This window comes from Hyaena hyaena, unplaced genomic scaffold, assembly GCF_003009895.1.
Source record: "Hyaena hyaena isolate Hyena2069 unplaced genomic scaffold, ASM300989v1 scaffold_20, whole genome shotgun sequence".
Lineage (NCBI taxonomy): Eukaryota > Metazoa > Chordata > Mammalia > Carnivora > Hyaenidae > Hyaena > Hyaena hyaena.
In genome coordinates this window covers 3,336,378-3,352,753 of record NW_024080652.1, presented here as the reverse complement: position 1 = coordinate 3,352,753, position 16,376 = coordinate 3,336,378, and the positions used below count along the sequence as shown (strand labels likewise).

Genomic DNA, 16,376 nt, shown 5'->3' with positions numbered 1-16,376 from the left:
GCATGGTGCTGGAGGTCCTGTGGACGGACAAAGTTGAAGAACATGGCACGGGCCTGGCAAACGGTACGGGCGCAGGACACGCCAGCTGCCTGTGACACGGAAGCCGCAGTTCCGGAAACGCTGGGCGTGGTGCCAAACGGGCAGGCTTCAACTTCACCTGCCTGGAGGGTGGGCAGGAGAACAAGGGCAAGGTTCTTACCTCGGGCCCGTCGACGGCAGCGCTGGCTTCTGGAGCAAAAGGGCAAACCGGCGCCCTAGTCCTCCTGTGACCCGCAGCCGTGTCCTCCCTGCGGCTGGCAGCCCTGCCTCTCCCCTACGCAGATGCGACCACCTGGGTAGCTTTCAGACCCATGGTAGATGTGTGGGCCCAGCCCCCAGAGATCCCGTCTCAGCTGGTCGGGGTGTGACCAGGGCATGGGGATTTGTAACCCCTGCCAGGGATTCTGAACCCACCATGGCTGAGAACCCCCCTCTGAGGGTGGCAGGACCTGGGGTGAGGGAGGCCAGGCCTGCACGGAGGGGAGATTCCTGCATTCCCACCAACCAAGCCTATGTTTGCTGGGGTGCAGTGTCTCCTCTGGGCTCTGTGGAGTCTTTGGGAGGGGTGGTTTGGGGCTGAGGAAGGCGATGGTTCACAGACCGCGTGGGTATGTGGTGGCCCTGACGTGTCTCTCCCTGGGAGGAGTCAAATCCCTGTGACCTCAGGTGTGCCACCCGTGTGCGCCCGCATCTCAACAGGAGCGGGGTCTGGGATGGCTGTGTGTGTGGTTCGGGGCCACGCTGGGGCTGAGCTCCGAGTTTAACCCTCAGCCCTGGAACTTGGGAAATTTCACCAACCCGTGTAGAAGAAAACCACAAGCGTGTAAGGAACAAAATGATGTTTTTATTAAAAACCGTACCCATAGCACCTCTCTGTCTTCCTACATTTTTTTAATGAGATCTGGGTTTCTGCACAATTCCAGAAAACATTGCTGGGAGAGCTTCAGGACTGACCTGAGCTCTCGAGAAACCGGAAGGTGACGTTGAGAAACAGAGTTCCTGGGGTGCCGGGCGTTCCCACCTTCTGGACCGGATCCATGCTGCAGGACCCCGGGTTAAAGAGAGCCAGACATGGGTGTGCGGGTGGACTGCTCACTGGGAGAATGGCTACACCGTGTGCCGAGAATTCGCAAAAACTAGAAACCATGCTACGATCCAGATCCATTACGCAAACACCATGCTTCAGTCCAGTCGTGGTCAAGTACAAGCACAGCATCAAAAGAAGTTTACAGCGTGCACGCAACCCTTCCTCCCCTCGGCCTGGACGGATCCGTGGCCGAGGGCCTCTGCAGTCACTCGTGGCGTGGGGGATGGGTCCCCACGTCGCCCTATGTCACACCGTCCTCTGCTATGACACGGAATCGAGTTCGCCTTAAAAGCACGTCAGTGACAGAAAGGGAGGGAAGGCTGGGGCAGGACAGGGGTGGCGTTGGGCTGATTTGTTCAGGGAGGGAGGGGTGCTTACTGCCGGCTGGGCGCGGGCCACTCACCTGCCTGGAAACCTGCGCCCCGGTGCCTGGGCAGGGAGGCACAGCCCTGTCCCGGTCCCTGTAGCTCCCACAGAGGGCTCGGCTCTGCCTGGCCACTTTGCTGGCTCAACTCCACAGGGAAAGGATAGCTCATGGCCCGATGAGCCACCCTGTGAGGGGTTCATGGGGGGCGGCTCAGCCGCTGCTCACCGTGGGGCACCTGAATGACATCAGTACAGAAAAAGGCAAGATGAGAACATCTGACCTTGTCGTCGTTCTGTTCTTAGGACGGAGATTAAAATCCAATACCTACTCTCCGGCTGTGTGGTACTTATTCTTTCCTCCCGAAAAGATGAGAGGTGGGAACTGATGCTTGTCGACGCCCATACTGCTGGGGGTGGGGAGGAGGGCTGAAACCTGACTGCAAACGCCCACTCTGTTCCTTTGGTGCAGCGTCTCTCACAGCCCCCAGCTCCAAGGGACAGGGAGGGGGGGCTGGGAGTGCGATGCTACCCGTCCGCCAGCAGCCATAGCGCCGGCAGAGCCTCAGACAGATGATCCCACACACAAAATAAGTTCAGTAGAAGCAGAGGAAGCACAGGAACTATAATGAACCTGAAAGAAAGCTTCATGTTGTCGCAAAAACCCCAAAGCAAAGAACACACCTTAAACCAAAGGGTCCTCATCTGCGACGTTACAATACTTTCCCCCGTATTGATAGTGGAGTCCGTATGGCTTAGAGCTCGAAGTGCACAGAAGGCAGTGTCTGTCCGTGTTCTCACCAGGTGTCTGTCTTCCGAGAAGTTCAATGTGCAGCCCGTAGCCCCATGTGCGGGCTCCCGCCGCCCTCGCCAGCCGTTCCCTGGGCCCAGAGGATGGAGCCGGGCTTGGGGCCCTGAGCTCGTCCTGTCCAGTGAACTGTTGGGGGTGATTCTCACGCACAAGTGGCTTTGGGCAGAGCGTCTAGGATTTTTGGTTTAGATTATTTCTGCTTCCACTCAGAAAAAGAAGGCAGGAAGGAGAGAAGGGAGGGAGGGAGGAAAGAGGAGGGGAGTGAGAGAGAGAGAGAGAAGGAGAGAAGAACCTTTCCACACTGTCAACTTTTGGAAAAATGGAAAAGGGGCTTTTCGCCCAACACAAAACTCTCCTTGGCCTCCTGGGGCCCCGGCGGCCGCCCCGACAGCCGAGGGTCCCACGAAGTACAGACGGACTAGAGCGGAGGAGACAGCATGTGCTCTACACGTGGCCCCAGGCCCGGCTTCCACCCCTTCAGGGCATGGTTGCGGCCCCCTCCTGCAGCCAATGTGGGGTGTGGGGCTCTCCCAGAGCTCTGGGGCTTACACCTGAACCGTGGCCTTGGCCTGGGGCATTGGCCGCCGACTCCTCGGCCACCTCGTGTGAGAATAGTGTGATGGCCGGAGCCACAGCTACGCTACGGGCTCTCGAATTTTCAAAGCAGTTCATACTATTTTCATGTAGCTAAAAAAATGAAAACTAAAGTAGCAAAGGGGAAAAAGAAAGTTTCCAGAAAACCCGTTAAGGCTGAAAGCAGGGCTGGGCTGGGGGCAGGGACAGCAGCTCTGGCAGTCAAGGCAGCGGGCGGGACAGGGAGGCCGGGAGGGGCCGCTCAGGGGACGGGCATGGTCTGCAGGCGTCGGAGGCCTGGTGGGGAGGCGGCGATTCGGGCCCCGTGTTCTCAGAGCTGTTTCGCTTTATTTGGAGATGCTGACGCTTTCCGTCTTTCTCACGTACAAAGCTAAACAATTAATAAAAAGGCACCTGGAGACAGCAGAGACTCATTCATTTCATGTGACATATTTTAAAAAAAGATAAAAAGATTTAAAAAATCCTCTGGTTAACAACGCACGCCTCTGACACAATGAGCAATTCTGTAAAGCGCCTTCTCGCTCTCTGTGGGTTCGCGGGGTGGGCCGTGCGCTGTGTTCGCGGGAAGCAGACAGCTCGCCGCGGGAGGGCCCCCCGCACGCCGTCCCCTGCTCTGCACCATTGGCTTCGAGGAAAGGAAGGAAGAAAGCCCCGGGGGGTTCACTGCTTTAATGACGCAGGGGTGCAAGCACTGAGCCGCCAACCGGCCCAAAGGCCCTCGCCGCGCAGTCTCCTGCCCCCTCACCAGGGACCTGAAGGCCGACTCCTTGCCTCGAAAGTGTGCAGTGAGAATATTTCAGAGATGGATGCGGTTGGGCCGAGAAGCGCTGAGCCCAGGGCACACTTGGCTCTGTGGATGCGGAGCAAACGAGTGGGAGCCCGGCCGGACGTGTCACCGGCGGAGAGCCAGGGGAACATGCTGTTCTCCAGAGGCACGGGAGGTAGAGACGAGGAAGGAGCGGCCTGGACGTGGGCGCACATCTCACTCGACCCCCGCTCCTCCTCCCCCCACAGCCTCCCTATGTGGGGGGGAGATGCAGAAACCCAGGACTGGGGGCCACTGGGGTCTTCCCGCCATTGCACCACTGAAATACACCTTCTCATAAAAAGAAAAGAAAACAAAGAAACCCGCTTCCGGCAGCGATGTTACAAAAAGCCGTTACAAAAACCTTTCTAATTGAAATCTAGTGTTCACAAGTAGGTAAAATCATCACTTGTCAGAATTCTGGTTGAACAAAAGCTTGAGCTCAGTTACTGGAGTGATTGTCTTAACAAAAGGAGGCTGGAAGGTGCGCGGAGGCCCCGCTGCGGCCGTCACACGAAGGAGGAGAAGCCGGTGAGTGGAGTCCGGGCGCCGGGGCCCGTGGGTGTGAACACGGCGCTCTGTGTGGTGACCACCGTGTGCAGGTGCGGCCCTGCCTCGCTGCCCGCCACCGCCTCGTACCTGTGCGGGGCGCGCCCGCCTGGGGCCCGCCGCTTCCACGAGTTGTAGTAGGTGGGGTCACTCATGTAGTGGTTGACGAAGGAGTGCTGGGGGGGCGCGTCCTCAGACTCTGAATCGGTGCCCTGGGGAGACAGCCGGGCGTGAGTGGGCCTTGGGCAGCAGCGGGTGCCCGGGAAGGGGTGGGCACAGGGGAGGGGACGGGTGGCATGAAGGAATGGGGGAGGTCAGCCACAGAAGAGGGTGGGCACGGGGGAGGGGAGGGGTAGGGCTGCCACAGGGGGAGGGTGGCCACAGGCAGGGGACCTGAACTGGAAGCACGGAGTGGCCAGGAGGCAGGACCAGCGATAGCCACCCAAAGTGAGATGGTTAGTGTCCACGGTTTCCCACCCTCTCTCCTGCCCCCCACCTCCATGACATCCCACAGTTCACACAAGGTACGCCCCTCCCCCGCCTGAGCTCAGCACCTCCACTACAGTGAAATGGGGGCCATGTGCTGTCCCAGAGACGCCTGGCCCCTCAGTGTGTGTCAGCCCATGCCAGGAGGGGTCTGCACTGTACTCCTGCCTCAGGACAGGTCTACACGTCATCCTCTGCCCCAGGAGAGGTCTACACCACCTCAAGGGGGTGCTCTGTGCCCTCCCAGGGCAGAACTCCTGCATGGGGGGTGGGAGGAAGAATGGTCCAGGGCCCTCAGCTTGCCCAGGACTATGGTGTAGACTGCTCCAGAATGAAGGGAGCCGGCCCTGAGCACCCGTGGAGGTCAGGAAGGGGTGTCCTTTGTGGGATACAAATGTCCGTGTTATGTCACATCCGTGCGGACCTCTGCGGGGAAGTTACCAAGGAAAGGGGCCCTACTGAGCCACTACGGTAGCCGCCGACTCCTCCCTCCCCAAGCCCTGAGAAGCCTGACCCCTCCCCTCACAGAACACGACCAGCCCCGTTGATTGGTGAAGGCCAGTCTGAGCGGTTTTCTAACCCTGCCCCCGTCGTTGTAATAAAATAAATCAGCAGCTTCCACTGAGAACATTTAGTCCACATCGTTTCTACATTCATGTTCTTAAAGCCAGGACCCTGTTTCATGGTTTTGGGATTGATTTGAAGTCACTGGAAGCAATGGTAACAGATAGCAGAGATGGTTTTCCCAAGAGAGGGGAGGGCCCTGCCCCAGAGGAGCTTTGTATACCCCTGGGGAGCCCTGCCGTCCACCCACAGGCTGGCCGGCTCCTCTGCTGGGCCCCACACAGAGATGCCCCCTCCCTACTCCCTGAAAACACAGTGGGCACCTCCCTGCACCACCGCGGACCTCCCAAAGGCCACATACTCCTCAGAAACGCCAAATATGGGTGTACAGACACGGAGCCATCTAGCCTTCCAAGTTCAAGGCCAGGACGGGAGCCTGTGGCTGGGTAGAGCTCTGCATTCCAAGGTGTCCCGCCTGGCCTCCGTCCCTGACACTCCAGCACATGTCCTCTCTGGGTCCGGCGCCTGAGCTCCTAGGAGCTCAGCCACACCTGCCCTTTTTTCTCTCCCCAAGAGGGTCTCCAGAGGCCTGGGTGGTATGAAGGGTGGGACACCCCCAAATGCTGTCTCACAATCAACAGGGAGGCTTTGGGAGAGCACAGATCATGGGGTATGCTTCCTGTGGTCTCGACTGAGCAGGCCTGGGGGCGGTGGGGCCCGGGAGTGTGTGGTTCTCAGACGCCCTGGGGTGTTCCCGTCCGTGGCCAGGCTGGAGTGAGGGTAGCACTCGTGATGTGTCATCTGTATGGAGACTCAGGAAAGGCAGAGGATCCCCTGGTGCTCTGAGTCACTGCCCCTCATCTGACAGGGAGCGAATGGCCCACATCACGCGCGATCTGGGGACTGTGTCCTGTTGGCTCATAAGAGCGGGTGATGTCTAGGCTGTGCAGAAGCCCCTTGTGGCCCCAGCGGGAGCCGGAGACTCCTGGGATTTTCCAGACACGGACTTGAAAATGGGCTCTGACTGGAACATTTACGGGAAATTAACAGTAAGTCACAGATCTGGGACTTCTCGGGACGCATACTTTACGGGACAATCAGCTGTCGGTAGCCAAACACATGTGGTTCCTCTGCTCTGTACAGAGTCAGGGCTCCTACAGATGCAAGTCTGAGGACTGTCCCCTCCTGACACAGCCCGCGATGCAGGAACATCTAGCCCCTCCATAACCGGGCGGTGAGGGTGACAACAGACCACAGGCCTAAGAGCAATTTCTGTTCAGTGGACGTGACTACATACAGGTTAACCCCCCGCAGAGTCCCTGAAACCATACGGTGACCTGTGAGGGGAGATTTTTATTCCTATTTTACGGACGAAGAAAGAGGCTCAGAGACAGGCCAGCGGCCTGGCGTCCCCAGCGGGGTGGGAGCCGCGGGGGAGCCTTGCAGCCCTGGGGAACTGGTTGTCAGCGCCAGGGCCTCCTTTGCGTTGGCTGCCCCGACTCACGACCCCCCACCGGCAATTCCAAAACCCTCCGTGCTCTGAAAATCAAAAGCCATTTTTGTGACTCGCCTGGTGGCAAAGCTTGACCTGCGTTGAGCTAATTCGGCAGCTAAGTCTGAGCTGCACTGATGTGAAACTATTTAGTGTGAATGTTCTTAGGTTTTCTGTAGAAATCCTAATGTGCTTGATCATGGATTGCCGCCCGGCCCTGCCAGCGATGCTATGTAGGGTACGATGTAGTCCCACGCCTGAGAAACGCCGAATTCTTGAATATACCTGGCCCGGAGGGCTGCAGGTTAAGAGATGGCACACCTGTATTTCTGGCGGCTAAGGTTTATTCTTGACCCGTTTTCCAGAGGACCTGAGGGGCTTCCGAGGTAAAGCTCTGTGTAAACTGAGACAGGCAGGAACGACAAGGGTTACGTGAAGGAAGCTGGCAGAATCTGTTATCAGTCCCAGAGTTGGGTCTGTCCCTTCCGCAGACAACCATGTCTAGGTCCTAAATTCCTGATGTAGGAGAAAAGAGCTCACGTTGAGATAGGTTGGGGGCAACCTCCTCTCGAGAACACACAGGACACTCTGGACTGATGATGGCAGGTTAGCCCCAGGCTTCACAAACTGGGGTCAGGGGTCATGGTTATCTGAAGATGTAATGTAAGATTCAAGATCTTCACCCTCTTTGCCCTGCACCCTGCAGTGCCCGGGCCGCCCCGTGCACCATCCGGCCGGTCACGAAGGATGTGCGAGAGGAAAAACATGAGAAAGAGCAATTAAATTCAGTCTCTTCGCTTTGTGAGACCTACACCAGAAAGCGACCTTCTCAGGGTCACACTGGGCAGGCAGGGATAGCGCTGGTATCACAGCCAAAGGTGGCAGAAATGAAGGTTTTCAGTAACACTTCGAGACACCTTGAAGCACAGCTGCATAAGAGGATAGAAGGACACTTCACGCGGTAGGTCTTCCGTCAGGTCTCCGTGTCAGGGGACATCACCACATGCAGAAGTCACCTGTGCTGGCGGTCCCGCTTTGGCAGACCTGTCCAGCACCCAGGTGGCGACCCTTTAGGCACTTCTCCCCATCTTGCTACCCCTGCCCTTCTCCTCCTGCAGCCGTTTGGGCTGTGGAGAAGCCAGTCTCACAGTGGCCAAGTGGCACTGGTTGGGGGTGTGCATGTGGCAGTCTGGTCTAGAAGGGACTCCTGAGTTCCTGCAGGAGGCAGCCTTTCTGCAGGCACGTCCAGCCCTGCTCAGATAGTAACGCATTCCGTGTCCCACCATGGGGTGTTTGCTTACATGGTGGACCATGCAGTTTCACTGCACATGTGTTCAGCTGCTACATCAGTCTGTATTTTCTTAGCCATGGACCTAGAGGTCCTATAGTATGGAGAGAGGGCTCTGTGACATGCGGGTGCTAAGAAGGGGCCCTGGGGGGGCTGTCTAGCTCACAGGGATGTCCTAGGGTTCCTGTCTGGGTGTGGCCCTTCCCGAATGAACTTCAGGAAGTGATCCTTTTCTGCCTTTCCTTGTCACGTGGGCTGAATGGCTCCTCCCCCCTTAAACAGTGATTGGCTAATGGGTATACACGTGACTTAAGCTGAGCCAATCAGAGTCCTCCCTGGGACTCTTTATGCTCCACCTGGAAGATCACGGATCTTTAGGCGGCAAAGCCAGACAGCTGTGAGCGCTGAGTGCGCCGGGCCCATAGACCCAGCCAAGAGCCACTGGGAAAGGTTAAGACTACCCTGCAGAGAGACAGGAGAGGCAGGAGCCCAAGAGTGTGTGTGTGTGGGGTCATGTGACACATACACCCAGCCTCTTGGCGCCTGCTCACCCCTCCCCATTACCTCCACCAGGGAGCAGTGACTTAAAATGCCATCCTTCCCCCTGCTGCCTGCTCTATTTATTGTTTATGTGACATTATTTTTTAATGGGGATGTATTTTTGTGACTTAGAATTATTGATGAAAAGGCAATGCTGCAGGGTCCATTTTTTTTTAATTTTTAAGTTTCCTATGTGATATGAAGTAGCGACGTGCGTTGGTTTCCCCGGAAACCACAGAAGGACGGCAGGTGATTGGACGTGGTGGCAGTTTCTAAAGGTGCACAGATGCCTGGCAAACAGCTAATAGAGATAATCTCAACACTTTTGGTATTATATGAGCAAGATGAAAGAGTCAAATAACATTAGGGAATTAATCAGGTATGAGGGGTTGGGTCTAGGTTGGAGCGGGGAGAGATTCTGTGAACTGTTTCTTAGGATATCGAAAACAGTTTTCATAATGTGATTTGAACAGCGGTCGTGTGTGAAAGACAGACGCTCTCATTCCTAACCTGAGACAGACAAAGAGCCATAGCACGTGCCCTACAACACCGGCGGCACTGGCAGCCTAACTCAGAGCGGCTCTGATCAAGCTCTTGTGCTACTGTGAGCCCAGCCACAGAATTTCCACTTGAAGCAGTATTTCTGAAAATGGTTAAAAATACCCTGGGGAGAAAGGGACGGCATTGCTGTTTTCGCAGTGAAATATTAGCTTCTCAGAAGAGCTCCTTCAGCAAAGATCGCGTAGGGTCTCTGTCTCCTGACTTCGCCAGGCTCTGGAGAGGAGGGCGGGCCAGAAAGGAGGGCATTACCCTCCACGCTCCTGAGCTCGGCTGTACATCAAACCACTGACTTATCCCAGGGCCAAGAACATGTTTTCCTCTTTGCTCCTGACATCTCCGTGTACAATGTATTTAAACCCAGAAGCTGCCTCTAGTAGGGAGGATTAATATCTGAAATCTAAATGCATGGGGTGCCCCAGTAGCTCAGTCAATTAAGCATCCGACTTGACTCAGGTCATGATCTTGCAGTTCATGGGTTTGAGCCCCATGTCAGGATCTGCGCTGACAGCTCAGAGCCTGGAGCCTGATTTAGATTCTGGGTCCCCCTCTCTCTATCCCTCCCCTGTTTGTGCTCTGTCTCTGTCTCTCTCAAAAATAAACATTAAACATTTTTAAAAAATCTGAAATCTAAATGCATATGCAAGTCATTTATGTAGTCCCATTTGAAACAGGTGCTACTGGTATATTCTATTGCTGCCCACCCTGGGTCTGTTCTCTCTGGGACCCTTGCTCATCTCTCTGAGGGCTCTGTCTACAGTTCGGCAATTTGATTCTATTCCTGTGAATTTGGGGTTACAGGGTCAGGCCAGAAATCATTGCCATATTTAGGAATCTTAGCCCATTCTCCCCCCTAAATATTTATAAAGGCAAATGGTGTTTCCAGAATGGCCGGTGAGGAGCTGGTGAGACAATGATTTAATTGGAGTTTATAAACAGGCATTTAAAGCCTCTGGGCATAGTGGCCAGGACATATAGCAAACAGAGAAAGACTTACTCCACTGAGAACAGCAAGAGTTGGAAGCACTTGAGCTGTGCCGTGCACCACCCCTGCCTCTGGTCCCCAGCTCACTGTGACACAGCTCTACCCCTGGCAGGTATGGCCACGGGAACTGGGTTCCCTTGCCTCACCTTGTCTTCACCCCTAGGCCAGATGGTCTACACCACTTGTGGTAGGTTGAGAATACTGAGCCTTAGTCGCCCCAGCCTTGGCCAGCTTGTAGGGAAGAAGTTTTATAGTAGGGGTTTAAGCCCAGAAGATCAGGGACTGTCATCTCCACCCAGTGCCTTATGTGTACAGAAGGTGCATCACTATGGGAGAGGAGGGCCACTGTCCCCACCTCCAGCTTTGGTGCTGTGACACAGAAGTCCTGCACAGCGGGGAGAGACAGCCCATTGGAACAGAGAAACCCCAACTCTCCTAAAGGGAATGGCTTTGACTGGAACAGAGCACGCCTAAAGGGCATTGCTGAAAACAGGGGAATCCTTACATATAAGAAATGAAGAGGAAGCTGGTAGTTCCGTGATGGTAACAAGCGAAGCAACGAACTGGCCAACAGTTTGACAGAGAGAACCAGGGAAAAGAGCGAGCTACAGAGAGCCTCCTTGGAGTCAGAGCAAAATTCAGAGACAAAATCTTGCCATTGTAAAGGGGCTGCACTTTAATTGGATTGAGCTATGGAGTAACGTATAGCCTGGGGCACTGTGAAAAACAATCGAGCTAGTGAGGGGTGAAGGTTAAGATGGATCTGGTGTGATGCCGATGGCCTTAGGTCATCCAGAATCTTAACAGGGGGTGGGGAGGAGGTGAGTAAAAGAGACAAGAGGGCCTGGCTGGGACCAGCGTCATCCCTGCTATTCAGGGGGCCTGAATGTGTTCCCAAGACTGTGCTTGTCAGGAGCAGCATCAGAGAATCCACCCATGGGGGACAGTCTTCCACTGAACTCATCCAGCCAGCTCACCACATAATAAATAAGCCAACAACAAGAATGACCCTTGGGCTGGAGGATAGCCATACTCACAGGTGGCACAATATATTAACAGAAATGAACTGTTTGCAATAAAACAGATCAGTGTGTTCCACATCTGCAGCAAAGAGGAGGCAGTGTCTGAGGAGGCCCGAGTGTCAAGAGACAAAGACTTTGAAAGAAGCTATTACCCGGGCGCCTGGGTGGCTCAGCCGGTTAAGCGTCTAACTTCGGCTTAGGTCATGATCTCACAGTTTATGAGTTCAAGCCCCGCATCGGGCTTTGTGCTGACAGCTCAGAGCCTGAAGCCTGCTTCAGATTCTGTGTCTCCCTCTCTCTCTGCCCCTCTCCTACTCGTGCTCTGAGTCTCTCTCTCAAAAATAAATAAACATTAAAATACAAATTAAAAAAGAAAGAAGCTGTTAAAAGAAAGAAGCTGTTACAATATATTCACGGAACTAAAGGAAGCTACGTTCAAAGAATGGAAGTAAGATGATAAAACTGCACCAAGTAGGACATACCAATAGAGAAAGCATTTTAAAAGAACCAAGTAAGAAGTTTTGGCATTGACAAATACAATAGCCAAAATAAACAATTCACTAGAAGGGCCCCATGGTACGCTGGGTCTGGCAGAGGAAAGATTCAGGGCACGTGGAGGTATTGATAGAGGATACACAATCTGAAAAACAGGGGAAAGAGCATGAACACACACAAAGAAGAACAATAATGGAAGAAAAGGGCACCTGATATATGTGGGACAAGGCTGAGTACCCCCTCACACAATGGTCATGACAGCACCAGGATGAGAGGAGAAAGATAGAGGTAGAAAAAATAGGGGAAGAAATAGCTTAAAACTTCTGAGATTTGATCAAAAGCATTAATCTATGCTCCAAAAAGCTCTATAAACATTAAGTAAACCCATACCCAGATACATCACAGTCAAAAAGACAAAGACAGAAACTCTTGAAATCATGGATAAGGGAACTTGAATAATATTAAGGGTTGGCTTCTAATTGGAAAAAAGATGGGAGACAGAAAGCAGTGGGGCAGTGTATTCAAAGTGTTGAATGAAAACTGCCAGCCAAGGATCTTCTGTTCAGCAGAACTACTCTCAAAAATAAAGGTGAAATAAAGGCTTCCCAAGATACATAGAGGCAGGAAAATTTATCACTATCCAACCTGCCTTACAAGAGATACTACAGGAAAACTGTCAGGTTGAAAGCAGGGGATGCAAGCAGAAGTGTAAATTCATAGGAAAAGACAGAAGGTACTGGCCAAGATGATCACACATGGTAATTACAAAAGACAACATCTTTATTTTCTTATCTAAGTTAAAAAGCAATTGCATAAAATGATATGTATATAATTGTATTGTTGGACCTATGATGTATAGAAATATGACATATTTTCTATTAAAATTTTTTAATGTTTATTTTTGAGAGTGACAGAGTGTGAGTGGGGGAGGGGCAGATAGGGAGGGGGAGATACAGAATTGGAAGCAGGCTCCAGGCTCTGAGCTGTCAGCACAGAGCCTGATGTGCAGCTTGAATTCATGAATTAGGAGATCATTACCTGAGCCGAAGCTGGACACTTAACCGGCTGAGCCACCCAGGTTCTCCAGAAATGTGACATATTTAACAAACAGCACAAAGGAGACAGCTGAGTGAAGAAATGACACCCAATGGTACCTTGAATGTGTGGGAAGAAATGAAGAAGTAGTATACAAGAAGGGTAAAATGGTAAACTCCAGATATATATTTGCTCTCCCTTCCCCTCAACTTCCTTAAAAGATGTATAATTCTGTAAAGTAGTAACTATAAAAATGCATCTCTGAGTTTGTAACATTATGGATATACAAACGTATGATGTATATTAATAGCACAGAAAGGGGAGGAGGCCAGAGAGCTATATAGGAATAAGGTTTCTATACATCACTGAGATTTAGTATAAATCTCTTTTTTTTTGAGATTTAGTATAAATCTTAAGTAAATGTTGATACTAGAACAATCACTAACAAAAATAACTGAAAAAATAGAGTAAAACAAGAGAATTAAAATGGTGCACTGGAAAATTTTCACTTATAAAAGAAGAAAGTAAATGGGAAAAAAAGAGGAATAAAGACATGAGACATATAAAAGGCAAATATCAAAATGGCAAATGTAAATTCTACCTTAGTGGTAATTACATTACACATGAATGGATTAGACTGTCTATTCAAAAGGCAGAGATTGGCAGAAAGAAAAACCTCTCCAGCTCTATGCTATCTGTAAGAGACACATTCTAGATTCAAAGATACAAATGGGTTGAAAGTACAAGAGCAGAAATAACATACAATGTCAGCAATAGCCAAAAGAGAACTGGAGTGGCTGACTAATATCAGACAAAATAATAGTGAAGACAAAATTGTTACCAGAGACAAAGAGGGCCATGCTATCCTGATGAAAGGGCCAATTCATCTACAAGACACAGCTATCATAAACACACATCTACCTGAGAACAGAGCCACCGAAATACACGAAATTAAACTGGCTGAATTGGAGCAAGAAATCGAGAGTTCAACAATAATAGTTAGAGACTTGAGTACATTAATGGATGGCAGAAGATCAGCCAGGTGGCTCCCACAATACTGTAAATCAGCTGGCCCTAACAGACATGTCCAGAGCACTCCATACAATCGCAGAATGACACATTATTTTTTCCAAGTGAATATGGAACATTGTTCTGGCATAGACCCCAAAACAAGACTCAATAAATTTAAAAGGACTGAAAATATACAAAGCATATTCCCGCATCATAATGAAATAAAATTAAAACAAAATCAATAACAGAAGGTCATTTGGGAAATTCACAAATATGAGGAAATTAAAAACACACTCTTAAATAACCAAGGTTCCAAGTGAGCGAGTTGTGTGGTGTGTGAATTATATCAATCAGGCTGTTTAATAAATGTGGTTCACAGCAAACTCTCCCATCTGAGCTGGCATTTCCAAGATGACGGAAGTCCCCAGGTCCCTCTATTGGGATGCTGTGAATATCTGGTGCTTACACATCTCCCAAACCCATAAGGTTCAAAGACAGGACCTAGGAGGATTAGAAAGCTAAGAACTCTGGAAAAAAGAGGGGCCTCACTGTGTCTTCCTGAGGGCCCAGGAGCAGACAGGACCCAGGGATGTGAGTTCTTGCCTGCACTCCGTGGGACCTTAGCCAGAGGCACCTGTGAGAGCTTCCTGGGGGCCTGGACCCCAGACCCTAAGAGAAATTCTGCATGTACATAGAGCATCCACACCTCTTATCAGCTTCCTGATAAAGCCTGTGACCCCAAAAGCATTAGGAACCATGAGAAGCATCTGTGGGAATTATAATAGGAGCTGCCTCCTCTGGGCACAGGGCTTGCCAAGAGAGAGGAAGGCAGGCCCCTCGCACACTCAGCCACAGTCATGGAGCTGGGAAGGCTCAGTTCTGTGCGGCAGGTCTGCCGGGAGGACAGCAATGGGACCCTGGCCCTCAGGTCTGCCTCTCAAGTGCACTCCACCAGTGTGTGTCCAAGGAAGATGGAAAAACTTCTGTAAGCTTCGGCTTTGTCCTCTATTATGTGAGGATCACGACTTAGGGCTTAGTGTGAATTCCATGTGCCTGTCTCCTACGCAGGCCCTCCTCCCCTCCTTCCCCTCTCCCCATCACCTCCTTCCCTTCCTCTCTCCCCCGCCTCTGGACGTGTGTGTTTGTATGCAGGTATACGTGTGTGCGTGCACACGTGGATGTGTGTACATGACTACTGTCCGTAAAAACCAGCGGAACTGGCATCTCAAAACACCCCATGTGCGTGAGAGGAGAGACAGACTGAATGCTGCCTGTCAACCCATTTTGAGAATGCTTCCACAAACAGAGTCCGGAATTTGTGCTTCCAACCGTGGCCACTGTCGGGATTGCCGCTGAACCCCCTACCCCCGGGCACCGAGTGGGACAAGCCGGTGGAGGCCAGGGCTTGGCTGGGCTCTGGATGACCTCAGACTTAGTCCTGCTGGCTGGCCAGCGAGGAGACTCACCCTAACCCATGGGGCTGGCCTGAGCATTAAAAGAGCACACCTGGGGGCTCAGCAGGTTCAGTGTCTGACTTCGGCTCAGGTCATGGTCTCACCGCTGTGGGTCCGAGCCCTGTGTCCCACTCTGTGCTGACAGCTCAGAGCCTGGAGCCTGCTTCACGTTCTGTCTTTTTGTCCCTCCTCTGCTCACACTCTGTTTCTCTCTCCCTTTCTCTCTCAAATATAAATAAAACCTTAAAGACATTAAAAATAAATAAAAAATGAAAGAGTGTGCCCGGCCCAGAGTAGCTGCTCAGGGAGTGCCTGCCCCCCTGTCGGACTGCTACTCACTCTACCTGCAGGGCTAACGCGCGCTGGCCAAGAACTAAGGACAGATGCCTGGCAGGGGCCATGAAAACGCGTCTCCTAATTGTTGGCACGTGTGGTGCCTGCCGGAAGGCTGTCGTACCCCTGCCCAACGTGCTGCTTTTGGCGCAAGCAGCAAGAAAAAGCCTCACCAAGGCTGCTATTTCCTTCTCACAAAAAAGCAGGTCAGTTTTGCAGCATTTCACTTGTGAGCCCCCTGATTTCAGACCCACCGGCTGCGTGCTGTTCTCACCCGGCCCAAGGCGACCGCACAGACAGGGTGTCAGGCATCCTCTGTAAACAGGAAACTCGAGGCAGAGCCGGTCGGCGTCATGCTGACAGCCACCTGCGGTCCGTCTCACTTGGAGCTCACATACAAAGCACAGTTCAAAAGAAGCCATTTTATTGAGCCTCGGGGCTTAATAAGGCCTGAATTTAGGTCCAAATGAAGGTGGGACTTATTTTAGATTAAATATTGATTTAGAGTATGAATGTCAAGAGGTGGGGCAGCCCTACGTGTCTAGCACATGGCTTGGTGATTTTCCTGCCTCTCGACACTGGGCGTGTCTGGAAGAGAGACGTTCAGGACGGACAGGGAGACACACCGCGGACTGCCACTCAGCTGCTTTTGCTCCTTAGTGTCACACTGAGACAGCATGGCACGCTTGTGTGGAGAGGCACCTCTGGGGGCAGGGAGGCTGAGCCTCCCACGGTGGCCTCCCCTCCTGCCCACTCCCAGGCAGAGGCCTTGCACCCGTGTGCTCAGCTGCACGAGGAGTGCTCAGACACACAGGAGGCCTCACACATGCAGGCCCACGGGTCCTGGATGGGGGTCACCCACTCG

General features: G+C 52.4%; 1 protein-coding gene across 2 annotated transcripts in view; it reads right to left on the bottom strand.

The window, feature by feature from the left end:
- Window positions 1-863: 863 nt before the first annotated feature.
- The window catches only part of SDK1 (sidekick cell adhesion molecule 1), a 500,361-nt gene continuing 484,848 nt past the window's right edge, over window positions 864-16,376 (bottom strand). For both annotated transcript variants that reach the window (XM_039226081.1, XM_039226082.1), the window contains one exon: window positions 864-4,460. In XM_039226081.1, coding sequence (XP_039082012.1) covers window positions 4,209-4,460 — 252 coding nt within the window. In that variant the 3' untranslated portion in view covers window positions 864-4,208. The remainder of the gene's footprint in view (window positions 4,461-16,376) is intronic.